This window comes from Sminthopsis crassicaudata, chromosome 6 (assembly GCF_048593235.1).
Source record: "Sminthopsis crassicaudata isolate SCR6 chromosome 6, ASM4859323v1, whole genome shotgun sequence".
Taxonomy (NCBI): Eukaryota; Metazoa; Chordata; class Mammalia; order Dasyuromorphia; family Dasyuridae; genus Sminthopsis; species Sminthopsis crassicaudata.
In genome coordinates, this window is record NC_133622.1 from 205,845,407 (window position 1) to 205,871,536 (window position 26,130).

Here is a 26,130-nt window from a genome sequence, read left to right on the forward strand (position 1 = left end):
TAGGAGCCCTGAGATGGGATCCAGCTTGGCTTTCCTTTCTTCCAAAGCCGCTGCTCCTTCTTTACTCATGTAGGGGAAGAATGGGGACAAGCCAGGGGAAGAGCATCCCTACCAAGAAAACCTATGAGGTCATTTCTGCGGCTTGATGTCTGATTACTCACCATCTCCAGAGGCGGTGATTCATTGGGCCACTGTGTTTCTAGCCCCAGGCATGTGTGGAAGCTATGTGCTCGCTGAGCTCAGATTCCCCTCGCCTCATTTCACATGGGAGGAGGAAATGAGGGGAAATTCCTCCCCACCCCTGCCCCGTCCCACCCTCATCCAAGCCCCAGCCACCAGTTGCCATTTTCAGTGTTCCTCAGCCTTGGAAACCAAGCCAAGGAGATGGAGATGAGTAGCAGTAGAGTCATAGGGATCCAACTGCACTCAAGTGGAAGCCATTCCAATGCCCCTGGCTTCCAAGCCCAGACCCGGAACCCACGGAGCCAGCAGGGTTCAGGTTCAAAGATGGCTTCTCCAGTAGTGGATGTCTTACAGCACTTACAACTTGAAGTAAACCTTCATCATAGCAGATGTGCATGATCTTTAAAAAAATTTTGATATTTGCATTTCAACATAATTTATTTCCTTTGAAATCTTAAACATTTTATTTTATGCATTTTAAAACAGGTTTCTGAGAAAGGGTCCATAGGTGACCTTAAGAGGCCATCTAGTGAAATCTCTTCAGTAATAATGTAGATAACATTCACAGAATATTTTACCTGTGAAGTCAATAATACTGTAATCTTCACTTTACAGATGAGGAAACCGAGGCTGAAGGACTTGAAATTTCTTTCCCAGAGTCACCCTCTGTTCTGCATTCTTCATATTATTATGACATAACAATATTCATCACATTCATGAACTACAATCTGTTTAGCCATTCCTTAGTTCATGGCGCCCACTTTGTTTCCATTTTTGTTTTGTTTTGTATTTTTGCTACAACAGAGAGTGTTGCTATGAATATTCTGATGTACATGAGAGCCTTCTTTCTGTCTTCAAGCTCCTTCGAGCAGTGTGATTGCCTGTCACAGCAGACATTGACATAAGTATCTGTTGAATTAATTGGAATCTATAAATCATGGCTAATCATCCTTGTACTCATAGCCCATCTTCCAGTGCTGTTGTGAGGAAATACTGTGGAAATCATAAATCATTAGAGAAATGGCGGCTCTAGTTCCTGATGCTAGGAAACCTCCAGTGCTCTCCAGAGTTGGGATCTCAGTTTGATCTTGAAGTTTGGGGGCTCCTAGATACACACAGAACAAGATGGACTTTTTCCCTTCCTGTGTCGGCAGCCCCTGGGCCATGGCCCAGAATTGAAGAGAACTAAGTACAAACTCATCTTCAAATTGTCCAGGGCTCTCGTTGCCAACATAAACAGAAGCTAAATATAGCAGCCTAGAGAGAGCTTTGTTTCCCTTACAAGGTGGAAAATACTCCTGGTCCATTTGAGCTACCCAGTAGTACTTAGTTGTCATGGTTACTCCTGACGAAATCAGAAGCACTTTTCTCGGAACCCAAGGATCCTGCTGTTTGCAACTGAATCGTAGCGTTTATTAAGCACCTGCTGTGTGCTAGGAATGGAGCCTAGAAACAACGTAGAAATGGAAGCATTCTTCCTTGTACTAGGGCCTAGAAGGGGACTTTATCTCCCTCCATAAATTCTTTTCTCTCTCTAAAACCGCATTCAAGATTTTTCACATCTCCTTCCCAAATTTATGGTTCTCCTTTGACCAGCACAGCAGCACTGTCAGGGAGGTGGAACAAGGGTTGGGATAGTAAATTCCAAGGGGGAAGAGTCTTCAGGAGCCATTTAGTCCTTTGACAGATGGAGAAACCAAAGCCCACAGATGAAATGACTCCCCCCTGAATCACACAGGTAGCAAGTAGCAGGGCTGAGGTTTCCAAACATCCTGATTCCAAATCTGTTGCTTTTTCTATTGGTCCACATTATTTCCTATCCTCTCTTTTTTTGAGAGACAATTAGGGGTAAGTGCCCAGGTTACACAGGTAGTAAATATTAAGGATCTGATGTTGAATTTGAATTCAGATCCTCCCAACTCCAGGACTAGTGCTCTGTCCATAGCACCATCTAGCTGCTTTGTCCTCTTTTCTTTCTTTCTTTTATTTTTTTTAATTAAAGCATTTTTACTTTCAAAACATATACATGGACAATTTTCAACATTTACCCCTACAAAATCCTATATTTCAAATTTTTCCCTCCCTTCTCCCCACCCTCTTTCCTAGACTGCAAGTAATACATTGTTAGACATTACATATAAATATTTCCACAATTATCGTGTTGCACAAGAAAAATCATATCAAAAAGGGAAAAAAAATGAGAAGGAAAACAAAATGTAAGCCAACAACAGAAAGAGTGAAAATGCTATGTTGTGGTCCACACTCAGTTCCCACTTTCCTTTCTTTGGTCTCATCATCATAAGACTATTGGAACTGATCTGAATCATCTCATTGTTGAAGAATCAGAATTGATGTCTTATTGTTGCCATGTACAATGATCTCCTGGTCCTGCTCATTTCACTCAGCATCAGTTCCTTTAAGTCTCTCTAGGCATCTCTGAAATCATCCTGTTGGTCGTTTCTTACAGAACAATAATATTCTATAACATTCATACACTATAACTTATTCAGCCATTCTCCAACTCCCTCCTTTCTTTAAACAAATAAGTAAATCAGAGAAATTGAATTCATTTATCCCCAGTCACATAGGTAGTAAATCCAAGAGCTGGGATTCAAACCCAGGTCTTGTGATTCCCCCATCTCTTTCTACTACAACCCCAGCCTCTCCTATTACCACGAGTTAAGAGGAAAAATTAGTCAACTTCTGGGAATTCTTCATCCCCTCCATCCATCAAAGCTCTTGCTCTGCCAACCCACAACCCTGGGCAGCCCATGGTGTCCAATTTCTCCAAGCCTGAGCCTCGGCTGCTGAGCAGAGCTGGAAAATGTCACAAATGCAGCTGCCTCCATTCACTGTAATTGCAAGGTGTTGTAAACTCAGTGGGGACTCACACTGATTCTTAGCAATCCTTCTAGCCCTCTCTGAGTTGTTGTAGTTCAGTCATTTCAGTCATATCCAACTTTCCAAGACCCCATTTGGGGTTTTCTTGGCAAAAGATACTGGAGTGATTTGCTATTTCCCTCTCCAGCTCATTTTACAGATGAGCCAACTAAGGCAAAAAGAGTGAGATGACTTGTCCAGGATCACACAATTAAAGCTTTTGGAGGCTATATTTGAATTCAGGTTCTGGTTCCTGGCCCAGTGATTATCCATGGTACCACCTAGTTGCCCCCCAAAAAATATACAAATGTGTTCAGTCATGTCCAATCCCATGTGATCTCATGGACTTTTAACCATGGGGTTTTCTTGGCAAAGGTATTCAAAGTTTTCCATTTTCTTCTCCAATGTGACCCCATTTTACAGATGAGGAACTGAGGCAAATATGGACCACCTAGCTGCCCCCTACTTTCAGTTGATTTCCAGCCTATTGCTTATAATATCCACTTAAAGTTTTCTCCTCTCTCTTCCAATCTATATAATATAATTCTGATTTTGGCCAGTGCTTTATCCATTGCACTATCTGACTGCCAGTCTCTTTTCTTCCAAGATTGAGGTAATTTAATATAAATTAACATGGCAGCACCCCCCCCATAACCTTCAGAGCCCTTTCAGTTTATTCATCTATTTGTTCCATTTTTCTCACTAAGTAATCCTATTCCCTCAATCTCTATCCTTCATCCTGTCACTTCCAGCCCTAGCCTTCTTACCTGCCAACAAACATTGTGAACAGAGGAACTCTCTAAGGCAGAGTGTAGTGGAAAACGAAAAGAGACATTGTGGGAAAGCCATAGTGGAGGATTATGAAATGAATTATATTCCTTTATTTTAAAAAATATTTTATTTTCTCTTCCAAGTTCTCTCTCTCCTTTGCTCATTGAGAAGGCAAGAAAAATGAAATCCATTACAAATATGAAGTCATACAAGACAAATTTTCACATTAGCAGCATTTCAAGAAGGAAGGAGAGAGGGAGGGAGGGAGGGAAGGAAGGAAGGAAGGAAGGAAGGAAAGAAGGAAGGAAGGAAAGAAGGAAGGAAGGAAGGAAGGAAGGGAGGGAGGAAAGAAGGAATGTAAGAAGGAAAAAAAAAAAGAAAGGAAAAAGAAGAAAATAAGCTTCAATCTGCACCAGCTCTTTATCTGGAAGTGAGAAACATTTTTCTTCATAGGTCAGTTAGAACTGGTGTATTGTTGTTGATAAAAGTTACAAAGTCTTTTAGTTTATTATTCTTTCAAGATTGCTATTACTGTGTCAAATGTTGTCTTGATTCTGCTTATTTCAATTTATATCTTTTTGTATCGGTCTTCATGGTTTTCTGAAATGATTTCCATCATTTCTTATAGCACAATAGCATTCTATCACATCTCCATACCATACCTTCTTCAGTCATTCTGATAGTCAATTGATAGTTATGCCCTTGGCAAAGAACTGATATATACATACATACATATATATATATATATATATATATATATATATATATATATATATATATATATATATATATATATATATATATATATATATATATATATATATATATCAGACCTGTTTTCATTTGCATTTCTCTAATTATTACCTAAGTTAGGGTATTTTTTCCCTAGGGCCATTGATAACTTTGATTTCTTCTTCTGAAAGCTACCTATTCATATCCTTTGACTATTTATCAATTGGAGAATGGCTCTTGTAAATTTGATTCATTTCCCTATATACTTTAGAAAAGAGAACTTTGGCAGGGAAACTTGCTATAAAGGTATTTTCCCAGCTTTTTTTTTTTTTTTTCTAATTTTAGTTGCATTGATTTTGTTTATGCAAAACCTTTTTTAATTTTATGTAAGCACAATTATCCATTTTACCTTGTGTGAACCTCTTTATCCCTTGTTTGATCATGAACTCTTCTATCCATGATCTGACTGGCAATTTCTTCTATGCTCCATTAAGTTATAGTACCTTTATGTCTAAATCATGTACCCATTTTGTATATACCTTATTTTATAAAATGTTAGTCTATGTCTTAATTTTTTTTTATTTTAATAGTTTTTATTTACCAGATATAGGCATGGGCAAATTTTACAACATTGCCAAACCTTTTGTTCTAATCTTTCCTCTCCTTCCCCTCCCCACCCCCCCACAGATGGCAGGTTGACCAATACATGTTAAATATAATAAAGTATAAATTAAATACAATATATGTATACATGACCAAACAGTTGTTTTGCTGTACAAAAAGAATCGGACTTTGAAATAGTGTCTATGTCTTAATTTTTAATAGCATTTTATTTTTCCAAATACATGCAAAGATAGCTCTTGACATTCACCTTCATAAAATTTTGTGTTCCAAATTTTTCTTCCTCTCTTTCCTGCTCCCCAAGATTATAAGCAATCCAACATAGGTTAAACATGTCTATGTCTCATTTTTGCCATTAGATTATATGCTATTTGATGGCAAGGATTATCTTTTACTTTTATTTTCTATCCCTAGTACTTAGTACAGTACATGGAACAGAGTAGGAACCTAATAAATATTGATTGGTTGATTGCCAGACTAATTTCCAGTTCTCCCATCTGTTTTTTTGTCAAATTTTGAGTTCTTTCCCCAGCAGCTGGAATCTTTGGGTTTATCAAACACTACTATGCTTATTTGCTTCTATATAATGGATACCTAATCTGTTCCACTGATCAATCTCTCTACTTCTTGTTTTGATGATTACAACTTTGTGGCAAAGTTTGAGAAGGAATAATCAGACATAGGAAGAAAACTAGGAAAAATGTCATAAATCATAGTGACTAAGGGGAGGGGTGTATACTCTTGGAGAACCTGAAAAAAAAAAGTCAAAGATGAAGACTGAGAAAAGACCATGGAATTTAGCAATTAAGATATCATTGATAAAGTGGAGAATGCAGTTTTAGTGAAATAGTACAGGCTGGAGCCAGATTCTCAAGGATTAAAAGTGAGCATCTAGTAAAGCAATGGAGACTGCCATGTTCAGCAGCCAGGAAGCAAGAATTAGGAAGACAGATGGTGGGAGGGGGGTGTCCCAGGGTGGGGAATTGGCAGAGAAGAAACAGAACAAATGGGTCAGAGATTCAAGGGTGGAGCCAGAGCATAGTTGACCTGTCTAATTATAGGATCAAAGCTGATGATCTTTGGCTGGGAACTGAGGTCAGCACCATGACAGTGGCCTGTAATAGGAAGGGTTGGAGGGATTAGAATTCATGGTGATATGAACACTTGATAAGTAAATGCAAATACCGATAAATAAGTGGGAGAAGAGGAATAAAGCACAAGATATTATGTGCAAATTAGAGGAAGGTGAGAGCAGTATAATTAGGGAAAACTGGGTAGAGGAGTTACCTCAATTAAGCCTTGAAGGAGATTAAATATACTGACAGACAACTTTCCAGTTTTTCCAACAGTTTGTCAAATAATGAGGTTTTTTTTTTTTTTTTTTTTTTTTCTCTCAATGGCTAGGATCTTTAGGTTTATCAAATCTAGATTATTATGCTCGTTTGCTATTGTATGTTGTTTAGTCATTTCAGTGAAGTTCTTTTGGCAAAGATTTTGGAGTGATTTACCATTTCCTTCCCCAGCTCATTTTACAGATGAGGAAACTGAGGCAAACAGAATTAAGTGACTTGCTTGAAGTCATACAAATAGTGTCTAAGGATGATTTGAATTCAAGAATTTTCCTGATTTTTGTCCACTGAGACATCTAGCTGTCCCTCTTCTGTATTTTGAATACCTCATCTGTTTCACTGATCACGGCTCTTATTTCTTACCCAGTACCAAATTGTTCTGATGATTATAGTTTTGTAGCATAGTTTGAGATCTTGTACTAAAGATATGGATTCTGAACCCAAAAGAGACTGAGAAGGAATGAGGAGTGGGTCTGTGTTGATGCATGGGGGATAAAGAGTAGATTTAGAAGAAGATTCTCTTGATTGGTAAATCCATCGCTAGGACCACCAATTTTAGAAGTATCCATTTCACCTCACAAAAGTTTAGCTTGCCTGCTAAAACTACTTTCTGAGGCTCTCCTCTCCTAATTGGGTGACTCCTTGGACCACTGTTTTTTTGTTTTGTTTTGTTTTTTTTCTTCTCTCTGAGGCTGGGGTTAAGTGACTTGCCCAGGGTCACAGAGCTAGGAAGTGTTAAGTGTCTGAGACTAGATTTGAACTCGGGTCCTCCTGAATTCAGGGCTGGTGCTCTATCCACTGCGCCACCTAGCTGCCCCTGGACCACTGTTTTTGAAAGAATCAATGCTGAGCACAGAACTTGACACATATTAAGAGCTAAATAAAAACTATCTGAGAGGAATGAGGCAGAGGAAAAGACAGAAGGACAGAACTATAGACCAGAGGAGATTTCAGAATTCAATAGATTCATGGAATTAGAATAATTTGAAGGGATGGTTGAGGTTTAAGGTAGAACCACTTCTGTGGGTGGAGGAGTTACAGGGCAAAAATAGGTTATAGGACTTGAGGAGGATGACTAACTTGGAAGCCAAGAGGTATCAATATGAATATTAAAATCCTTAAGAATGAGGGCAACTATCATCCAGGTACTGAACTCAAGGAGCAAGCACTCCTGAGGGTAGAGAAATGGCACTGGCAAAAATCCGGATGGATCACTGTTCCTTGGGTATTTTGGGATATCCCAAATGAGGTTATCTTCTATTTTCCTGTCTCTTGGTTTTGTTCACTCTATTCTGCTTTCTGTTTCTATCTCCATCTTTTGGCATCCACTTAACCATCAAGGCTACCTCTTTTCCTTGGAATAGTTTTGAGCAGTGGAAAGCTCCAAATCTATGACTCTCATGATTGGTCAAAAGCTTAGCACTGTGATTAAATCTTTCCCAATACATTTGTTTTTCTAGATTATCTTCTTTGCCCTACTAGAGTTCCAAATTTGTTTTATTCCATCTCTTCTAGGAGTTAAAAGCAGTAGTTGGGGCTTTAAAAAAAAAGCTATTTAATTGAACTACTGCCAGCTTTGTTGGGTATAATCCCTTCATTACTAATAGGAGCAAAGGCTGCAAGTTGACTGTAAACATTGGTATTTCAGGGACACATTAGATCCAAATTCCCTTCTAAAATTCCCTTTAACTCTTTAATTCTGCTAGCACAGAGGGAAACCATTGGTATATAAGTGCATTCCCTGTCCTAGAAACCAAGAGTATTGACTCCAAAGAGACTTTGTTACATCAAAATTAAATCAGCATATACTGTAATAATCCATGACTTCATTGCAAAAATAGTCTTAGAAAAAAAGTAAGAATAAGGAATGGGACCAAAAATTTGTAAATTACACTGAAACCTCATATCTATGTCTGGTAACTACTTTGAGAAAAGAATCTGAAGGAGAAAGACATTATGAATACACATAAAATAACTTTTATTTTCAATGACCTTGACAGGAAATAAATTGTTATCTTGTGGGTATTCCTGAATCATCTGTTTACAATCAGATCACCAACTTGTTAAAGAGCAATATACAATGCTAGGAAGCATAAGAAACATAATGTCAGAATTAGACAACTCCAACTTGACCAGTGAATAAATTAATGCTAAAAAAACAGGATATGGGTAGAATAAAAGGCAGCAACAATAATTATCATTAGATTGTGAGGAGGACAAGGTCTTTTACTTCTTTTTGTATCCCCAGCATTTAGCAGTGCCTGACACATAGTAGGTGCCTAATTGTAAAAACTTTGGTGGTGGGTAAAGTTAACTTTAATAAGCTTGACTAGACCTATAATTAATCAAGGTCATATTAGAAGTATGCTTTGTTTCTTTACACAGATAGCTGTCTGAGGACTAGACACTTGATGGAAATGAGATTAGAAAAGTAAAGGAGTATTTCTCTGATCTTTAGGCAGTAGTTAGCTATATGATATTTAGTCCCAAGTATGAATCCAGATAACTTTTCTTTAAAAATTTTAATTAACCTGTTCTTACTAGTGTTATTATGCTGCTCCCTTCCTTAAATTTGGTCACCTACCAAAAAAAAAATCTATATGCATATTGTGTGTATAATATATAATACATAATATGTATGCATATTGTGGGGGTGGGTGGTTGGGTATGTAGAGAGATAGAAAACAGACAAGAGATGGAGACAAGAGAAAGTTGGGTGAAATAAATCTCCATATTAGTTTTCTCCAAAAATGTTATATTTCCTTCTGCTTTTTAAGCTCATTACTTCATTAGGAGATGAGTGTTATGCTTTATCGTCATTCTTTAATGACTTCAAAGTAGTTTTTCTCTTATGTTATTGTATACAGTGTTATAATTCTACTCTTTTTGGGCTATGTCAATTCATTGAGTTCTGCCTAGTTTCTACTAAAATCGTCCATTTATTTTCTTTTTTTTTTCTTTTTGAGTTCCAAATTCTCTTTTCTCCAAACTCTTCCACACTCACTGAGAAGGCAAGAAATATGATACCCACTATACATGTGAAGTAATATTTTCATTAACCATGCTGCAGAAAAAAGCAAGGAAAAGCTTCAATCTGTGTTAAACTGAGTTTTACAATTCTTTCTCTGTAGATAGGTTTTTTTGATGAATCCTTTGGGACTGTTGTGGAGCATTGTATTGATCAGAATAGTTAAGTCTTTCACAACTGATTTGTATTTCAATATTGCTGTTACCTGGTTCTGCTCTTTGCATCATGAGCCTAGGTTTTCTGAAACTATCCTATCATTTCTTATAGCACAATTGTATTTCATCACTCTCATAGGTCATAACTTGTTCAGCCATTCTCCAACTGATAAGCACACCCTCATTTTCCAATTCTTTGCTACCATTACAAAAAAAAAAGCATAAACAAAAAACTACTATGAATTTTTGTACAAGTCTTTTTTCTTTGATTTCTTTAGAATACAGACTTAGTAGTGGTATTTCTGGGTCAAACAGTAGGCGTAGTTTTGTAGCCCATTGGGTGTAGTTCCAAATTGTTCTCTAGAATGGTTGAACTCTTTCTACATCTCCTGCAGCATTTGTCATTTTCCTTTTATGCCATATTAGCCAATCCGGTAGGTGTAAGGTGGTACCTCAGAATTTTTTTAATTTATATTTTTCAAATAATGATTAGGAGCATTTTTATATGGTTATTGATATCTTTGACTTCTGGAAATTGTCACTTCATATGTATAATTTTACCTCATCTATTGGGGAATGACTTTTAAAAAAGTTTTGAGAAATCTTATTTGAGAAATGAGATTTTTATTATAAAAACTTACTGTAAACATTTCTTTCCCCTGCCTACTGACTTTCCTATTTTACTTCTAATTCTGGCTGCATTTTGTTTATAAAAAACTTTTCAAGTTTAGTATATTAAAAATTATTTTATCTCCTATGATTCTTCTTATCTCTTTAGTCATAAAACACTTTCCTTGTCCATATACCTGACACGTAATTTTTTCCCCCATGCTCCTCTAATTTCCTTATATCACCTTTTGTTAAATCATGTACGCATTTTGATTTTATCATGTTTTATGCCTAATTTCTGCCTGTTGTTATAGCTTGGTTCTTTAGGTGTATATCAAGCAAGATCATTTATCTCTATTAAGTATTTGATTCCATTGATTAGCCACTCTATTTTAGTACTAGATTGTTTAGATGTTTATTGCTTTGTAGTTGTTTGTGATCTGATATTGTTGAACTATCATCCTTTACTTTCCCGTCACTGATTCCCTTGATGATTATTGAATTACTTTTTTCTAGTTTTATAAAATAGATAGTTTAATTGACAGTGTTGAATAAATTTTGGAAGTACTGATGTTTATTATATAAGCTTGATCTACTCATGAACAATTACTCCTCCAATTTTTTAGATTTGTCTATGCAAAGTATTTTTAAGGGTGTTTAAATAGTTCTAGGGTTTGTCTTGGCAAGTAAACTACCAAGTATTTTATATTTCCTGCAGTTATTTCGAATAGAATTTTTTCTAATGTATTTTGTTGATACATTTAACATAAATTTGTTGATTTGTTCTAATGTATTTTGTTGATAATATAAATACTATTGATTTATGTAGATTTTATATACTGTAACTTTGCTAAAGTTGTTTTTAATTTAGTGGATTCTATTTGGTTCTCTAAACATACCATCATATTTTCTGCAAAGAATTTAAGTAAATTTAGCCTTTAACCATTTATCTAATAGGGAACATCTCTTATTCTTACAAATCACTTCACTACATAGTTTGTAAAAGAGCTGTCAGAAAAACCTATTACAAAAGGTTCCCCCCCCAACCATGTTTCCCTTTCTAAATACATCAGATGTATTTGCAAAACCTTCATATTGTATTAAAAATGTTTTTACCTTCCATGATCTTCTCTATTGCTTGTTTAATCATGAATTCCTGTCTCTCTGGAGTCCCTTCTTGCCTGCTCTGGGGCTGTTTCAGTGATCGGTAACTCATACAGCTTTCAGGGACTAATTATAGAATTTTGCCCAGGTTCTTTCTCCTACAGTTGGACTTGAGCGCTGGTCCTGGGGAATCCTGACTAGAAATCTCAGGTTTCTTCTTGAGCTGGGCTCTTACAGCCATAGGCTTTGTGGCTTCTTTAGGCACTGCTGGGTTCAAGTCATTGGATCTACAAGGTCTCCTGGGCTACCTGTGACCTCATTGACCCCAACTTGTCTCTGAATCTCTGGACTTGGGGTCCCTCTGATTCCTGAGCTACATGAGGTTTAGAGGTTATAGTAATGCATCTCTAAACTTTGTTGGTGTTTCTTGGAGGCCTAGTTTCCCCCATAATTTAGCCTTCAATCTATCTCACTGCTAGATTCATTTAGTGTTATTCAAAAGAAATAGCATTATTGGGTGGGTGGAAAGGGAGACAATCTTTCAGTCATGGATCTCATTCCATCAAGTCTTCATGGTGCAATTCTAGACAACCAAAGTCATGGATTTTATGATTACTGGTTCCTTCCTTTGATTTTGCCTTATCAACATTAACACCAGTGTTCTTCGTACTTAGTCTGATAGCTATCATGGTGTGCAAATTACACGGACCAAACAGTAATTTTGATGACTTCCATTTTGTTTCTACTGACTTCAGGCTGACATAGAATGGACAAATAAGTCTGAGACTAGATGAAATCAGAGTGAACAAATTTTCCCACTTTTTAGTGTTTCAGTTGAGTGGTAGATTTCATGCTATACATATTTCATTTTTAAAGAGCAGATATACTCTATACTATATCGTAGTTTCTAATGTAAAATACTGCAATAATTACTGATAGCTTCTTAAACTTCCCCCCCCATTTATGACATCTTTTTGCTGACTGGGTATATAGTTAATATATAAAGCAAACATTTACTGATCATTTCATGCAACCCACATCATTACATGATCCCATGAGAGATATAAGTTTAAGAGAAACTTTGTAGTAATACTACACTACAATGAAAATGACTTCAGTTGCAAATATGGTGAAAACAAACACTAAGTGACAAACTTACTGTTGCAAAACATCTTAAGATGTCTTAAGGATCTTCAAGGGAACTGGCCAGGAGAACAGGCATTATTCTCTAAGTGTGATTTAGGTTTCTTTGAGTTAGAACAGTGAGACATATCCATCCCAAAAGTATTAGCTTTTGTTATGCCATTTTGTGTTGTCTTCAGTTCTTATGGATACATCAAAACTGTGCAAGACTGATGAAAAGATTTTAAAATACCTTATCTAGTGGACCTATAAGTCTTTGTCTCCATTTAGGGGATGAACTCTTGATGTCACATTGATAAGTTTGAGAAGCAGGATTGTCCTAGAATTATAGAAATTCTTAAATAAGAGATGAATCACTAAAAGACAATCTTGCATCATGTAGACTTGAGATGGAAATAAATAAGCTTTGGTGGCCCAGAAAGTCCATTTAAACCCCAATGAAAATCTGCAGGCTATTTTAGTTCAAGTATGCCTTATACTTACCTAATGTACTGATAAATGTAGTTTAATGAATTGAACAATTTGTAAAAAAATCTAGGAATTCCTGTTCTACATCTTTTCCTGGGAGGGGGAAAGAGGGGGGAAAATGGCTTAGTTAAAACCTATAGATTACATATTCCTTCTCTTGCCCCGACTCCCTCCCTTAAAAAACCCTCACATTATTCATCTATCCCCATCTCTCTAGCTGCCCAAGTTTCTTTCCAATCATTTGAATACCGAGCACGGAGCAGCAGTCATCCAGTTTGCCTTATTTCTTGATCTGGCTTGTCAATTCAACCAGCTCAGCATTATTCAGCAGTTTACTTTCATTGCATCTCTTCTGACAGCACCTTGAGATCCACATCATTAAGAGGTTAAGTAGCTTTTTTTCCCCCAGCACCCATTCCTTTCCTTCTCATTTGACACTGATCAAATCAGGCATTTTTTACCATTTTGGAAAAGTGCTGGGGTAGGAAAGCCAAGAAAAAAGGAATGAAAAGGGTTGTTCATTTTCTCAGAGCATCCAGCCTGCATCCTGAATACAGGATGTATAGTTTACACAGTGGCCAAGTAACATTACTCTTCCTTTGCAAAATCTCTACAAACTTGCTGAGGGCTGTCATTCCTTGGGCCTCCAGTTTCCCTTGTGACCAACATCCAACACTTTCCCCCCAGTATAATTCATTAAGATAACTTTCTGGAAGTTGAAATAATAGACTTTTCATTGCTACAAAAGTTATTTGGGATTGTTTTATGTCTATGTCTTACAAATTTCTTTGAATCCAAAACCAAGTCACATTTCTTCACCTGAAATCCTTTTTCTTCTCCATTATATCTAGACCAAACAAAGCTGCACAAAAACAAATCCAACTCCTAATCCAAAGCTGCCAGAATTAAACAGGTGATCACTTGGCCAAAATCTATGTGCAATTGATTTGTTCTTTGAAAGCAGTGCCTGTGACCTGTGACAGTCTGAATCTCCTTCAAGAACTGATTTAGTTCACAAGCCCAACATCTCTTCATCTGCCCCTGAAAACATCTGGGAAACAAGTCAAACATCACAATACTGACCAAAACCCTGTTCCTTGATACATTCCATTACTCCACTCTCTGCCTGAATTGCTTTAAGAGAAAATTAATTCAGTCTTTAAAGTACCAAACAATGTGTTATGCTGGAGAAACCCAAAAAAAGAGGCTTGAGGTTATTAATCTACAAACACCTTAAAGTCTTCAAAAATGACAAGGTTTCCTAGGATTTTTCCCGTATACCTGTAATTCAACAAAACTATTGAGGCAGGAGTCAAGTGGAAAGGACACTTAGTAGGACCCAGGAAATGAAGATGCAGGAGCTCTAAATTCATTCTCTAAAATCGCCGAAGATCCTCCTCAGATTGAGGCATTAATTCAAAGTATACACATACACATCCCCTCAAGTATCACAATGTTTATTGATAGATACAAGTATATAAAATCAGGGCATGAACATGACTTGATAAATTAAGTAGACTTAATTTCAATACTATAATAAGAGGGACCAATTCAAATTCTCACCATTTTTTGTTTCACACCCACAAAAACCACTTCTCTTCAAGGGCATTAACGATCTCTCAAAACTGATCAGTTTTGTGCAAGTAAACCATGTTTCTTTTAAAAAAGACTTATGCACTTGCCCAGGCTCAAGGATATTAAAATCTAGCACATAAAGCCCATTACTAGAGGTAGAAATACAGGCAATATACTATTACGGCAACAACCATCGATTACAGTTAAGAATCCTCTGTAACAACCAAATGGATAATCAAATATTGCAACGACTCAAGTATTACACTGAGCAAAGTGCATCTCTACAGTATTCAGTGTTGCTATTCAGTTTTCTAACTTAAAACAGCCTATGATAACTGGCAGCCAAGAAGGTCCTTGCAACAGACTGCCTCTGCTTGAGAACTCAGGATGTAATTATTGCATGCTGCTAATACACTATCTAAACATTAAGGATACTCTAAGATATTTGATGGTAGACTATGATTAAGACGTTACACTACAAAAAACCTTAGGCAGAAGAACATCCTATTGACACGCTTCTGCTTTAGATATTGTGAAAACATGACAGCGGAATGAATTTTCGCAGTGGTTAGGTCAAACGCAGTTACATCCTAGCAACAGTATGTTTGCACAATTTTAAGGCTTTGGCTGGTCTTTAGTCAGCTTCTTCCTCTGATTCTTCTTCTTCAGCAGTTTCCAGCCAGGTGAGCCATTGGTTGACCTGTAAATTACACAAAAAGCTTTTAATATTCTACGCCATAGAATCCTGCTTTTCTGGAGATTTCTAACAATCCCAAAGTCCTGTCTTACTTCTGCTGTTGAGTGGGGTGAGCTTCGTAAAATTTTTGCCCAGAGCCTTATCTTTTGAGTACCAGATTCCACCTTAGAAAGGGAACCTTGGGTGATACACGCCACAGTGCCACAACTAGGCCCAGATGAACACTCTTAGGCAAGGAACACCTGGGACTGGAAACTAGGCTTTCCCAAACCAAAAGCCATTTTATAAATTAAGTCACCCCAAATGTAAACATTATTAAAAAGACCTGTTGCTCAGCTGCTAAGAACTGTGATGTTCCTCTAATCAGTCTGAGGAACAAAAGACATTTTCTTTGGACCTGCTCACGACTATATTAATCTAAGGCAGTATCTGTTGAGTATGGGAAAGAATATTAAACTAGGCCTTTTAAAAACAGACTGAATCCCTAAAGTTCAATTTGCTATGGGACTTTAAAATAATTTACTTACATTTCAGCTTTAATTTGTTCCCATTATATAACTTACTGGTACATCAATGAACAGGCACATCCCATGCACTAAATCATAAGTTTAATCTTTAGTAAGAATTCCTATACCTTTCCCAACCTGTAGGTGGCTTCACTTGAAAGCTTATTTTTAATTGCCTATTAGTGATAGCTAGGTGGACAAATATGCCAAATAATCCTTTTCATACTGTGGTTGGCCAATTTCCAAACCCTTTCTTTTTCTTCTAGTGCTATCTGTAAGACACTTTTAATTTTAATGGTGCCAAGGTCTTATTCTCATCGGGTTTACTCTGTTGTATTACATCTAATCCCTAATTATCTTTAAAGACTTTGATTTATCTAGCACCAGTGATATTCAATAGCTGTAGATAAAAAGAATAACAAAATTTAACAAGTCCATCAACATTATCAACTAATGTAGGAGAATTTACCTGGAATAAAGCCTTGCCCTTCCCTGGAAACTCTTGGGTTATATCCTCTTTCCATGCCAGGAAAGCTTCCTCTTCAATTATTTCCATATCATAGAAATGAACAAAGAAGCGCAGTAACATGCCTACAAAAGAAAATCAAAACCTACCATCAAGTACTGTTCAAGAACTAAACAACCAATATTTATGGTATTAAAAACCCTAACTTTCTTAGAACCTAAAAGGCTCACAAGCCTCTATTAAATGAAAATACTGCCTCACCTTTTGGAAAGTTGTTATTGTAGCAGTGCACCTGAAGAGCATACAGGGCACTAACTTGTAGGTCGACGTGATCATGAAGGAACTTCTGCATTACTGGCTTGAAAGAGAGAAGCAGCTGTTTTTCCTGCTCCAACTGCTCTTTGGAAGGAGCAGAGGAAGAATCTGTTTCCTCATTGGGTGGGCTTACTTCACTAGAGATATACTGCAAGAAGCTGGACAAAAGAAAAAGTTGGACTTCAACTATGGGCTAAATTTTAGCTTTTAGAGAGATTAAAAACATTTCTATGATCAAATGTCTCCATTGTTTTCTCAATTTAAGTTTAAAGTTTAGAATATCTTACCTAGTCATTAAAATGTTCACAAATCCCTTGTCTACATGAAGTTTGGGAGAAATGTTGTCTTTAATCCATTTATATATGGTTTGAGGGGATGGATCCAACTTTATTTGCTTCAACAGTTCCTTCTCCAATTTGAGAAGTGGGAACAAGAAACTAAGTCCCTTTCCCTCCAAAATCTCCAACATTCGATCCTTATTCTGATCAATTTCTGCAAGTAAAAATATTAAATCCTACTAAGGAAAAAGAACTAATTTTGAAAATCAAGTAAGGTTTAACTAAATGAACATAAATATTGCACTCCAGAGCAGTGACTTCACAGCACAGTACTAAATATTGAATTCTTGATTTTTAATTGCATTTTAGACAAAAAAAAAAATAAAGAGTAAGAAAAGTAAATAATCACTAGAAGTCCTACTACCTTCCTAGAAAATATGGTTGAGAATAACTGACAATGAACTTGGGTCCCTTCTATTTACAAATAAATACTCAAGAGCTTGTATTAACTGTATGTGATGAGACATGTGATTTTACTGTGAAGAGGCAATGCCCATTTTAGGAAGCTTCAACTACCAGTATTGTCCGGATTCCTTCTGTGCAATTCTTAGAAAACTCACTAGAGCATTAAGAGGGCAAATAAATCCTCTGCCTCAACAGCTTGGTATGAAAGGCAGAATCCTAACATAGGTCTTTTCAGCTCTCATCTATTGACCCACAACTGCCTCATAATAGAATTGACTGTTTGCAAACAAAATCAGCACCTTCTTACCTGGAAGCATTTTCTGCATATTGACTTTGCTTTGTTGGAAGAGTTCTGTTAACCATTCACGATCTTGCAACTTAGCTAATTGTTGAAGGCAAAGTAAGAAGAGAGGGAAGTGGGTGCCGCTTTCCAGTGGTTGAGCTAGCTCTGAAATGCTCACCAACTCTGAAATGATGGCCCGGGCTGCAAACTGAGCTAAATAGGATTTCACCAAAGGGATGTCTACCTCAAGTTTTGGGCACTGATCCAATACATTCAGGAAAGCCTGGGGAGGGGGAAAAAAAAAATCCATGAATTTCAGTTCAACAGCTTTCAAGATCAGTGACAGGTTATTTCAACAGAATATGCAATGCTCCCATACCTGCATAAAGTTGTCACTAGTGGCTATTCCTTCCTGTTTGAGTAAACTGATCAAAGCACTTGCTTTCTCTTTGTCTTCATCAGTCCTGTCTAGTGATTGGATGATTACTTTGCTTAACATCTCTGGGAGAAAGTGTTTGGGGGCTCTCATTTCCCGTACTCCATTGACAGCATCATTTGCATTCCCACTATTCAGATACTCTGTCACCACAGCTTCCTGCAAGAAACACAACCAATAAATATTTGAATGTCTTTCCTAGATGTGTGCCATAAAATAAAAGAATTCCAGGGGCAAGTAGGTGGCGCAGTGGATAGAGCAACAGCCTTGAATTCAGGAGTTCAAATCTGATCTCACACTTAACACTTCCTAGCTGTGTGACCCTGGGCAAGTCACTTAACCCCAGCCTCAGGGGGGAAAAAAAAGAATTCCAGAACTCTTTTAAAAAAGCTAACTTACAGTTAATTTGAGTAGTTCTTCTTTTGATGGTGGAGGCTTTTTACTGATCTTGGCAGGTTTTTCTTGAATAAGTGGTGGATTAGTTTTGAGGCCAAGCTGAGGAGTCTAAAAATAGCAATGGAAAACATTTAAAAACAATCTTTACAACACGTATACAATACAATGAGCTTTTATTTTAGTCCTATGGTTCTGTTGAAAAGTCAGTCCTCCTGACTTTACCACTAAAAGAAATTGCATTTGTTCTCCATAGAGAGAAGTGAAATAACACAATAGGAAGTATGGAAGAAGAACAGAGAAGGGGGGGGGAGGGAGAGTCAGACACGCCCAGTGTTCTAATGTTATCATAGAACTCTTTACCTGTCCCAGAGGTGGTGTTTGAGTGCGTGGTGGCTGTGCACTGGGAGGAATCATAGTTATCTGGGGCTGAAGCTTTGGCACTTGATTTTTATTCATTAGGAAAGATTGAGCAGGCCTCAGACTAATCTGTAAATGAAAATATCAATCAGATTTTCTTGTATCATAAAATTTCTAAGAATCACCTAGATAGCAATCTTTACAAGTTCCACCTTTCCCAAATCAGGCACGGCAAAATCTGTGTAAAGACCTTTAACACAAGTGTTTAAAAGGTGGGATTGACATTTATAATAAACCTATTATATTTTCCTAGGGTCACACCTGAATACATATCCCACCAACTCAACTAGGCCTAAATTAAAAGATAGCTTACTTACAGGGAATATATACCATGTCTAATATTTTCCTTCCTCTAGCATTTGAGGAAAAAAAATAAAGTTTGAGTTGCCCTCATATCTCATAATCTTGTTCACAGGACGCTGGACATCCAAAGAAAGAAAAAGAGAAAAGAAAAGTATAGGAAAAAAAGAGGCAAAGAATTCCAGCATTAAGTCCTCATAATAACGCGTCTTGCTATAATCATTGGGCAATATTTTGAATCCACAAACTATGGTTATGAGCAACACAGGCAAAGTACCTCATCTGCATTAAGCTGTCCTTTCTTAGAAAACCGAGGTGGCATATCCTTCGACTGTCCTTGCAGCTGGGATAAGAGTCCCTGACTCTGGTTATGGTAGAGCTGGCTTAGCCCCTATTTCAGAAGGAAAGAAATAAAGTCTAGATAAAGGAGTCCACAAATTATGGTATTAAAAGAATTAGAGAACAGTCAAGTCACGAAAAAAGCTTAGCTGGATATGCCCAAAGAATGAATGACAAAGAATAAAAAAAATGCACCATCTAACCTAACTGGGACTAAGAATTTAGCCAGTTGTTTCTACTAAACTGACACAATCTGAGTGGAGAGAAGTTTATGGTTTTATAAGGTTTGGGCATTTCCCCAATTTTTATTAGAAATTTGAGTTTTTAGAAGTCTGTTCTTAAGAGCAGATACAAAGTGAAACACTTTAAAAATGCGTTCTTACCTGGCTTTTCATAAACTTGCCTCCCATCTCTCCAAACTGGGATTGTGTAGGAGGCATGATATGACCCCCATGGCCATTAAAGAGTTGATTTGATCGATGACGTCCCATGGTGGGTGAAAATCTATCCTGGATAACTCCTGGACCAGTACCAATTCCGCTACCTTAAAAAGAAAAATTATTAACTAATAAGGATTCTACATCTCTAAAAACTTTCCCACAGTGAAACTTACTTTTCATGCATTTCAGTTACCTGGCATTTGTCCAAACATATCAGCAAGTCCTCCAAGTGGGTCCCTGTCGAGTTTCATCCTGGGTGGCATAAACGGTCCCTCCAGGAAAAAGTCACTTCTCATCCCTTGAGCCATAGGAGCAGGAATAAAAACTCCTAGATCCTTCAAATCATCAAAAAAGAATCTATTATTATTTGTAGCTACATAGAACCCCAAAGTACAGTTAGAAAAGTCAATAATGTAACCATAAATTTATGTGGAGTTACTATCTTAATTATTCCCTGATCTACTTGTCCCTAGTATAAGAAAATGCAAAATGGGGTTCAGTGCACTAAAGGCAAATATAAACCACGAAATCAAGATGTTAATTAGCAAAATTCCCACTATGTCTCAAATATCACAAAAAGCATCCCTTACTTTTACTGCATCTTGACGGATTTGATTGATCGTCTTTGGTCCATTGTCAAGAAAAGCTTTGCGAGGAACCCAATTGTGTTCTCGCAACTCCACAGTATCCTTTAATTTAAAAAGAAAAAAGTTGTTTTATTTGGTGAGAATGACAATCAGAGCAATGGAGTCATTTATGAACAAAAGGCTTACCTGCAGCAGGAAACGAATCCTTGCTGGCAATTCCTTACTTAGCATTAAGGAACACATTCGGGCAAAATACTGATCCATTAAGGACTAAACAAAAAACAAAAAATATAGTACAATTTAAATAAAGTTCTAGTCACTAATTCACACTAAAAATAACAAAGTCATTGTCTAAATATACATTGGAATGGCCTAGGTCATCATAACCAACTATATGTTTGATAAAGGGGATAAAAGAAGATTGATAAAGACTGAATGGCAATACCTTGGCTCTTTCATGGTCTAACCTAGGCCCCACTGTCCTCATTATCTGACAGAGGCACTCCAAATCCTCTCCCATATCTTTGAGTTGTACTCTCTTCTTCTTTTCCAAAAGCTGTAAATATGCCAAAAAAGAATTAAATTCTTTGTAGCAGCGACCATAACACAATGCAAATTTCAGACACCATGAAAACTTATCAGCTAAGGCATTTCTGACTTTCAAAAATGGCCACACTGGGCAGATGGCTTTTTTGGTAATCATTAAGCTTATTGGTTAGCTGAAAACTACTTATCTCTCAAGGTGGATAAAATAGCTCCCCCCCCTATTTGTTACTACATCATTAATTTAAGCTTTTAAAGGAAAACTAAATACCAGAACACTTACTGTTTTGATGCACTTATGAAGGATAGATTCATGAATAAGATCAAGCTTGCCAAGTTCTCCAATGAATTTGATGTTCCCCAACATCTTGATCTTAGCAATGGCTCTCTGTTCCTCCTCCTCAGGAAGGAGGGGGTTGTCACGTTTGTCATAGACTAGAAAGTACCAAAACCAAGTTTCAGTGTTCAAGTTCATTAACAAAAAGAGTACTGAGGGGTTGGGTAGTGTATGGGATAGGGATCAGGGAAGAGAAAAAAAGACAAAATCTTACTATCAACATTTCTGGTTCGGTTTTCAAATTCATCTTGTAGTTTGGAAATTAGGAGGCGTCTGAATGTCTATTGAAAAGAAATAATGATGAAATATTCTAAAAGCAAATGAATAGCAAATATAAATATGCAAACTATTTGGCAAGCAGAAAAGAAAAAAAATGAACAAACCCTTACTGTGCTTTGCTTCTGTCCTGGTTGACCCTCAGCTGCTGGGCCATCAAAGTTTGGTGCATCTTCTGCCAGTCGCAGACATAGTTGAGCATACAGTGAGCTATACTTTGGCTCTTCAAGGGCTTTGTCCACAATCTATCAACAAAAGTTTACTCCTTTAATAAATATTGTTTGATGTCTGCCTTAATTATATAATTAAGAAAATGGAGGTTTAAAAAAACAACAACAAAAAAAACACACTCCCTAAGTAAATCTGATCACTGCACTGTGCCTGCCATTTGTATTACACCCACAAGTATTTTTGAAAGTAATTACTTTCTATTTGACTGGAAAAGAAACCAGCTGCTTTTGCTAGATTTGTCTCTTCACACACATAGTCGAGAGCAAGGGAATAATGCTGATTCAGGTGTTACCTCTCCAAGTCTTTCTTCCTGCATCCCCATCCAAGTACTTTCTCCTTCAAATATTCCAGAACACTGCTTTCTTTACTCCATTTTGTCTTTACTCTGTATTCGCTTGCATTAATATGCCCTGCCCTCTTCTCCAAGAATTTAAGTTACTTGAGAGTTTGGAGCATTTGCAAATCACAAAATCTCAAAAGTACATGTATCTTCAAGAGTAGTTTTAGCATTAAAAACTTGGGCATATGAACTGACTTCCCAATGTGTTTTAAGTATTAAAAAAAAAAAATTAAAATTTAAGCTAATGATAATTAAAGGGGAAGAGAAAAGTTCTTATATTCTTAGTTTAACTTACCAGCAGTATGACTCCTTTTAAGATGAGTTTAGACTCTACACCCACATTGAGGAGCTCAAGGCATAGCTTGTCAAACTTTTCAGGAGTAAGCTTATTTAGTATGCTGGGGAAAAACAAAAACATTTAAGTGTTTCTCCTTGGCAGTAGTCCAAATATTAGAATATTTTCTATAAATTTATGAGCTTTTAAGAAATTAACAATATTCTAAGTTTTCTTACAGTTCAATTCAAAATTGTCGTTTAAGTTACACAAGGTTTTATAATTAACCTCTGTGCATGTACAGAAACACAAGGGGGTCCTTGCTGCCTGAAAATCCCTAGAGGCTGGGAGTGAGGAGACTTAAGAACGAAAGACAAATCCATTCAGAAAAGGGCAACAAAGGGTACATATTTTTAAACCTAGTGAGTTTAATCATTCAAGTAGTATATTTCACCACATTCCAAGTTACCAAGTATTTATATACTTGCTCCTCAGTATAAAGCACTGAACTTTAAATGTCCTGATTCTTACTTTTTCTTCTTTTGCTGCAAACACTAATTGTCACTCCAGGCAATATCGGTTATATAAAATAGTCTGAAAGCTACTTTTTGTTAAAGGTCAGAAAGCCTTTTCCTTACCCTCTTACTTTCCTGAAGATTGCGTCATGTCGTTCTTTTTCGTTTGCGGAGTTGTTTGCTGCGGAGTTGTCATCTCGTCTAGTGCTTCGTGCAGGGATCCATTTCTGAGCGTTTTGCCCTGGGGTTTTCCCCAGGAACTCGCTGTTTAAAAAAAGTGGAAGAGAAAAGTAAAGGCCAAGATTCTGATTAGTTCAGAGATATCTAAACACACTACATTTACCAGCTGAACAATCCCTTGAGGGGGAAGACAAAAACAACTCAGTTCAGTGCCCTTCTCCCAATATACACACATGAGTGTATGTACATAAATAAGAGTATTCAGACTATGACTAAGAAAGAATACCAAATGAATAGAGAAAAACACTCCAGCTCTGAGGACTAATCTCTTCCACCCCAGAAATATAAAAGGCAAGTGAAATTAGTGAAGGACTTGAGCCTTTAAGCAAAAATTTGCACTACAGCATTCATGTGGCATTATTTGCTTTCTAAGACTCTTCTTTATGTGTGACAATTGTGGAGAAGGATGGGGAGGATGACCGCTGTGCTGCACCAGAAAACACAAAAATCCTTCAAGATGGAATGTTACCCTCATTGCTTCAGAGAGAGGTAAATCAAAATACCTGTTGCCGGCAGTCTTGGGATAGTGCTGAGGTGCACCCCTACTTCCTCCTCCGCCCGAAGAAGCACTATTTAAAAAACAAAGCCTCACTTAGCCAATCTCACTTTTTACTACACCCCCCCCCCCTTTTTAACATAGGAAAGGGTTTTAAGGGCCAAAAGTAACGCTGTCTAATTTCGGAAATTTCTATTTAGAAGGTACACAAGTTCTTTCATTGCCCTGCATCCCTGTTTAGGGTAAAAGATGACCACTGCCTGCTTTTAAATCTTGTTCAGCATTAATTTCTCCACCCAATTATACAGCAGCTCGTTAAAAGGAAGGGCAGAGAAAAGGAGCGAGCCATGCTGTACAGGAAGGAGTAGTCGGGAGCTCAACAAAAGCCTCTGGAAGCCCTTTTGGGTGGGGAGGGTTCGGCCTGGTTTCACCTCTCCCTCCTTCCTCACCTGAAACGAGAAGCACCCCCTTCTGCAATCGCACTCTCCACTTTGGCGGCTTGACAACGAAGAGTCTTCAAAAGAATAATATTAATGGATGGGGGTGGGGAGGGGTGGGGGGAGGGGGGAGAAGTGAAAACCTAAGGAGAAACGCACAAGGAGACGAGAGGTCAGGAGCAGAGCCCCCCCGCGGGCGGCCCGCAGATCCCCCTCCCCCTACAACGGTCCCCGGGCCCGCTCGGGTTCGGCCCGGCCCGGGCGGTGGCGGCCCCGGCTCTGCTGCAATGCAGATCTCCGACTCCCACAAAGGGGTTCCCGACCGCGGGGGGAGGAGCGGAGTCCACATTGTTTCTCCCCCGCCCCAGCCCGCCCCCTCCCGCCGGGGGATCGTGGCGGCCGCCGAGGTACCTTGGCTTCTCAAAGAGGCTGGAGCTCGACCAGCTGAGCCGCGTCCTTAAACCAGAGTAACCACCACCACCCACGGGGATCGCGGCCGCCCCACTCGGGCGGGAGCCCTCTCCAAGGGAGAACAGACCGGGACGGTGGCTCGCTGCTGGCCCCCCCTCCCCCCGCGAGTCTAATTAATCACGGGAGGGGGGAGGGGGGTGACCGAGCGGCCTCAAGCCCGGCCCCGGCGAACAAAAGACGAGGGGTCCCAGGGGCCCGGCTTTTGTTTGGTTCCCTCCGTCCGGCCCAGGCCCGAGGCAGCGCCCACGGCCCAGCTGCTCTTTGTTCTCCGGACAGGAAGGTCTCGCCCCTCCCCACCCCCTCCCCAATTCCCCCGGCGGCGGGCTCGGGGCGCTCCGAAGCCCGCACCTCCTCCCCGCCGGGGCCGGCACCAAGGGCTCCTGTGCTGCTCCGCCGCCTCGAGCTCGGCCTCTGCCCGCGCGCACGCGCCTTTCGAACGGCCGAGCCGGTAACCGGCCCCGGACCCAGGCTCCGCCGCGCAGCCGGCGCCGCCGCCCGCTCGCCCGCAAGCCGGCCCCGCCCCGGGCCGCAGCGGCCGCCGCAATGCGAAACCGCGACGCGAGGCCTCGGCCGCCGCTGCAGTCACTGCCGCCCGGGCGGCCCGGCCACCGGGCTCGCTCCCCTGCTCCTTCCTCCTCCCCGCCCTGGCCGGCGCCTCCGGCCAGCGGCCGCCCGGCAGCCTGCCGCAGCCCCACCGTCCCGGGCCTCTGTGCTCAGGGCCTTCCCGAGAGCGCTCGGCGGCGCAGGGGGGCCCGCCGCGGGAGACCGGCCCGGCCCGGCCGCCGCCATGGCCGCCTCCGCCTGCCGCCGCCATTTTGTGCCGCTCGAGAAGGAGCCGGAGGACGGCGGCCATCTTAGAGCGCGCCGCTCCACGGCGGCCGCCGCGGCTCCGCTCATCTCCTCACCTTCACCGAGGCCTCAGCAGCCGCCGCCGCAGCTGCCTCCTCAGGATCCGGTCGTCGGGGACGGGGGGAAGGGGGAGGGGAACGGAAAACAAAAAAGGGGGAGGGAAGGGGGAAGGAGCCGGGGACTGGGTGAAGGTCTCAGCTCAGGGGAGTCGCTGCTGCAGCCACCACCCGGTACCCGCCGCCACCTCCATAGAGCTCCAACTCGCTGCTGGCGCGGCGGCTAGTCTGCAGCCGAACTTATCACTCCGGGGCAGCCGAACCCGCCGGAGCCGCCCCGAACGGCCCGCCCGCTGCCCAATCAGCGACCGATCTGCTCCGCACCGCCAATCCGCGGCGGGCCCCGGGGCGGGGCCAAGGCACCAAGCTGGGTTGAGGCGCAGCACAGCCGCAGTGCGCCAAGCCTTATTCACTAAATCTTTTAGGTCAAGTAAGTGGCGTAAGGGAGCCGACGAGCTGGGTGCGGGCGGAGGCGGCGGGGAGGGGGCTGGGAGCTGTGCGTAAATCGGGAGAAGCCGAAGG

The 26,130-nt window shown here is 39.6% G+C and overlaps 1 protein-coding gene and 1 non-coding gene across 13 annotated transcripts; both read right to left on the reverse strand.

The window, feature by feature from the left end:
- Window positions 1-14,484: 14,484 nt before the first annotated feature.
- On the reverse strand, window positions 14,485-25,891 carry EIF4G2 (eukaryotic translation initiation factor 4 gamma 2). 12 transcript variants are annotated; one of them, XR_012483170.1, is made up of 22 exons: window positions 25,609-25,863; window positions 24,245-24,375; window positions 23,803-23,868; window positions 23,183-23,323; window positions 22,566-22,668; window positions 21,807-21,944; window positions 21,638-21,704; window positions 21,370-21,521; window positions 20,989-21,099; window positions 20,730-20,813; window positions 20,547-20,645; window positions 20,150-20,291; window positions 19,900-20,060; window positions 19,455-19,568; window positions 18,821-18,946; window positions 18,464-18,568; window positions 18,008-18,223; window positions 17,653-17,911; window positions 16,890-17,094; window positions 16,518-16,760; window positions 16,291-16,432; window positions 14,485-15,318 (listed from the first exon to the last, which is right to left on the reverse strand). XR_012483170.1 is itself a non-coding variant. In XM_074273245.1 (22 exons), the coding sequence occupies exons 8-22, from the start codon at window positions 21,451-21,453 to the stop codon at window positions 15,253-15,255; spliced, it is 2,106 nt and encodes a 701-aa protein (XP_074129346.1). In that variant the 5' UTR covers window positions 21,454-21,521; window positions 21,638-21,704; window positions 21,813-21,944; window positions 22,566-22,668; window positions 23,183-23,323; window positions 23,803-23,868; window positions 24,245-24,375; window positions 25,609-25,891; the 3' UTR covers window positions 14,485-15,252. The 12 variants fall into 12 exon arrangements, 11 of the variants coding, with proteins under 11 accessions (XP_074129346.1, XP_074129344.1, XP_074129347.1 ...); XM_074273245.1 differs by having other exon boundaries at window positions 16,291-16,412; window positions 16,549-16,760; window positions 21,813-21,944; window positions 25,609-25,891; XM_074273243.1 differs by having other exon boundaries at window positions 16,291-16,412; window positions 16,549-16,760; window positions 25,609-25,877.
- Window positions 19,262-19,407, reverse strand: LOC141548113 (small nucleolar RNA SNORD97). The gene has a single exon (XR_012483813.1). It is a non-coding gene; the product is annotated as a small nucleolar RNA SNORD97 (small nucleolar RNA).
- Window positions 25,892-26,130: the final 239 nt, after the last annotated feature.

Excerpts from the sequence above, each read along its gene's own strand:
- EIF4G2 (XM_074273245.1), bottom strand. The coding sequence starts at position 21,453 with ATGTTGGGGAACATCAAATTCATTGGAGAACTTGGCAAGCTTGATCTT. Across the intron at positions 20,292-20,546 it reads TCCGTCAAGATGCAGTAAAA|GATCTAGGAGTTTTTATTCC; the intron begins GTAAGGGATGCT and ends GATGATTTGAAG. Across the intron at positions 18,569-18,820 it reads AAACACCACCTCTGGGACAG|ACTCCTCAGCTTGGCCTCAA; the intron begins GTAAAGAGTTCT and ends TGCTATTTTTAG.